Below are 3,406 nucleotides of genomic sequence, written 5' to 3'. Positions count from 1 at the left end.
CTGTCCAGAGTGTGTGAGCAGGAAGGGAAAACAGACAGAAAAAAAAGGTCAGTCAGTTAGCCATAGCAACATCCATGAAGCAGTTATCAGACATCTCAGATACAACCTACACATTTGAGAAGCACATCACAGCTGGTTAATTTTCACATAGAAATCTGCAAGACTCCCATTGCAAAGAACTCAATGTCAGTGTTTAGTGTTCAGTGAGGTGCCTGTCACCTCTCCAGCTCCAACATGTAATTATTCCTTGTTAAAAACAGCAGTTTACACAAGCCTTAGTGAAACCCATTTTTCTCCAGAAGTGAAGAGGTTACAGGTATCTGAGATGCTGCTGGCATTGAGTACTCACCAAAGTTTAGCCTCCACATGTAACTTAATGAAAACAGCAGGACAAGGAATTATTTATGTGTAACTGATGCTAGAATGCAGCATCCTGCAGAAATATCTATTACTAATTAGAGTTTAAGAGTTCTGTAACTATTCCCATTGTGTGTCACTTGTCTCCCTTTCCCACAGGTAACTGCTAATAATCAGTGAAATCTAGATGCACGGATCAACCTGTTCAGCTCAGGGTTTCCTTTGATCCAAGGGCTTTAAAACAACCAAAGTCCTACAGAAATTGCTGCTCTGCTGTGGTGCCTGTAATTAGCCCTTTCTGAAAGTAGCCTTCCCCTTAAAAGTTAAACATTCCTACATGGATCTATGCTTTCAGAAAGCCTATTATTTTTCTAATTAGAATGGAAATGAAATGAAAAACCTGCAGGCAACTTTTCAAGAAAAACATACCAGGCTGCCATGCCATTCTTACATAGGGGTATCTTATGTTCACATCTCAGTAGAGATGTAATGCAGACATGTGAGAAGAGCTTTGGAGTTCAGGGGGGGTATTTTACTAAGTTCTCTCAGAGAGGACCTCCTTGAACTCTTTCACATTAAAACAAAATATATGAGAAAAACAGGAGGGCCCTACACAGCAGGGATAGCAGATGGAGAAGCCGGGGTTTACAGGGGACTTTTTCTTGATTGGCCTTTGTGTTTGTTTGGTTTTGATTGCGGGTCATTCCAATGATCATCTTTGTACTGCAATCCCATAAAAACTGTATCTTCATACTTGAGGGAGCTATAAATAGGGAAGCTGGGATGGAATTGCACAATGCCCCAAATTAATTTATATTGTGCAGTTCTGCTGGGATTGAAAGTCCAAAGGTTTTTAGGGGACCAAAGCAGTGCAGGATCTCCCAGCATTAACAATCACTTACAACTCCTTAGCCCCTTCCAACAAGATTCACCACTGAGCCATGTGAAACTGTCAGACTGCTCAATAAATAAGTCATCCTAAAATCCCAGTGGCTCAAATGTCTCCAAGTGATCTGAAAACACCAGAAAATCCAGCATGACTGACTCAAGAACTGCCTTTAGATGTAGCTGGGAAATGAATCATGGGGTCTACTTCTCCCTTTCAGAATACAAAAGAAACCAGCACCTACAACAAAAATACCAATGCTCAGCAATGTAAAAACCCAAATCAATTAGTGCACTGGAAGGGAAATTAGGAAAAATATAATATATTGAAACTACTTGTACTAAGAGACCCGCTGAATAAGACAAAGTGCAAAGGACAGGACAGCATAAAACAGGATAACTGGGACCAGCAGGATAAGATGGACTATTTATTATGTGTCCACCTCCTAGATCTTACAAGTTTCAGAAGGGGACAAGGAAGACAGACTTCTACCATTGGTACGTAACAAAAGAAGTAGGAACTATGCAAAGACAGCTACCTTCAGAGAAAGGCCAATAATTCTGTGACTTGTTGGTAAGACAGTAAAGACATTAATGTAAGAGAATTATTGGGAAGGAACATGAAAAGCTTTGGGATAAAAAAAAAACACATGCAAACCATCATCCAGATTTTATCCCACTTTTAAGTTGTCACATACCTAATATTGAGAAAATGTAACTGGTTTTATAGAACCTGCCAGTTCTAAAGGCAGACTCAAAGTCCATCAGCTATTATGAATTTGATGTACAGTATTTAGGTGAATCTGTACTAAAATATAAAATCTATATACTACACTCTGATGTAGTATATATCTGGCTTCATTTTGCTCTGGAAGGCCATGCAAGGTAAGTCTGATCTAACTGCAGGACAGCTTGTACCTGAAACTTCTAAACTTTTAATCATTTTGTTTTAATCCAATATTCCAAAAAGTGTTTTATTTTCTGAAGCACCAGGCAAAACTGCATCTGAAACATTATATCAGGTCATCAGAAATACATACCTGAGGCACTCCAATCCGTCTGCAAGCTTCTAAGAAATTCTCCACGTTTCGTCTGCATTTTGCCATTGTAAGTTTAGGCTGCAAAGAAGCAAAGGCAACAGTGTTCTTAACTGGCAAGGTTTTAAAAGATTTTAAATTCTATTTAAATAAAAGTCTTAATAAATCTCTTTGCCAAAAACACTGTGCTGACATAAGCTCGTCTAATTCAAAGCAGGCTCTGCTGAAGTTTGCTTTTCTTAGAAAACCATCCCAGTTTTCAAAGCTGTTTTATGAAAAGCTAAGTTATGAATGCTGGATGATTTAAAAAAAAAAGACAGTTCTGAGCCCTATGATATTTATACACACAGTGTTATATAAAAAACTGGCTAACACTTTTAGTGACTATAGTATAATCATTTTAAAAATGTCTTTTGCTGAAATGCACATCCATGGCTTCCATGCTGTGATTTCAGAGCAATTTCATGACATAAAGCAATCTAGAGTCTGTTTTGGATTACTATAATGCAGAACTATATAAATATCAAACCATACTTCAATTAACAAAGAGGTAAAAAAATAAAGGCTAGATGAAATAAAAAAATAATGTCAGCAAACTGGAAATGAAGCTTGCTACTTGTCAGCTTTTTGTAGATGTGTTTAACGGAGCTGTCTGAATTGCACTCACTGGCACTTTTTCAACTGAGGTTTTTTCTGCAGTCAGTTTTCACACCTCTTCAGACATACCACAGCACAGGCTCCGTCTTGTTCCTGCTCTCAAAGTTTATTCTCTTCTGGTTCAAGAGACACAAGTTCCTGCTCCTATGAACATGCTTTGGAGCAGCAGGCAGCAGCCTCCAGGTAAGTGATGGGGTTTCTTCTGACCCCTCATGTGCTGTGTTTCCCCACCAAGGAAGCAGGTTAAAGGCCAGCACTGGCTTCTTTCTCCCAAAGGACCAGGGGAGTACAAAGATCACACTGTCCCTGGGGCATGATGTGATGCCTCTTCTGCTCCTGGAGCCACGCGACTCCAGGCTGCCTCTTCCTTGGGATTCACATGACAAAGCCACAATTTAATTCCTAACACAGAACATTCAGCTGCACATCAAACCAGGCCATTGAAAAAATCTCACTGATGCAAGTCTCCT

The 3,406-nt window shown here is 39.4% G+C and overlaps 1 protein-coding gene across 25 annotated transcripts in view; it reads right to left on the bottom strand.

Moving 5' to 3' along the window:
- The window catches only part of LRCH3 (leucine rich repeats and calponin homology domain containing 3), a 59,934-nt gene that overhangs the window by 6,463 nt on the left and 50,065 nt on the right, over positions 1-3,406 (bottom strand). For all 25 annotated transcript variants that reach the window (XM_030280230.4, XM_030280228.4, XM_030280233.4 and 22 more), the window contains one exon: positions 2,283-2,360. In XM_030280230.4, the coding sequence (XP_030136090.4) occupies positions 2,283-2,360 (78 nt within the window). The remainder of the gene's footprint in view (positions 1-2,282; positions 2,361-3,406) is intronic.

The sequence above is a fragment of the Taeniopygia guttata genome, chromosome 9, assembly GCF_048771995.1.
Source record: "Taeniopygia guttata chromosome 9, bTaeGut7.mat, whole genome shotgun sequence".
In the NCBI taxonomy this organism is placed as follows: domain Eukaryota; kingdom Metazoa; phylum Chordata; class Aves; order Passeriformes; family Estrildidae; genus Taeniopygia; species Taeniopygia guttata.
The sequence above is the reverse complement of the archived record's forward strand: the minus strand, read 5'-3'. Positions and strand labels throughout refer to the sequence as shown.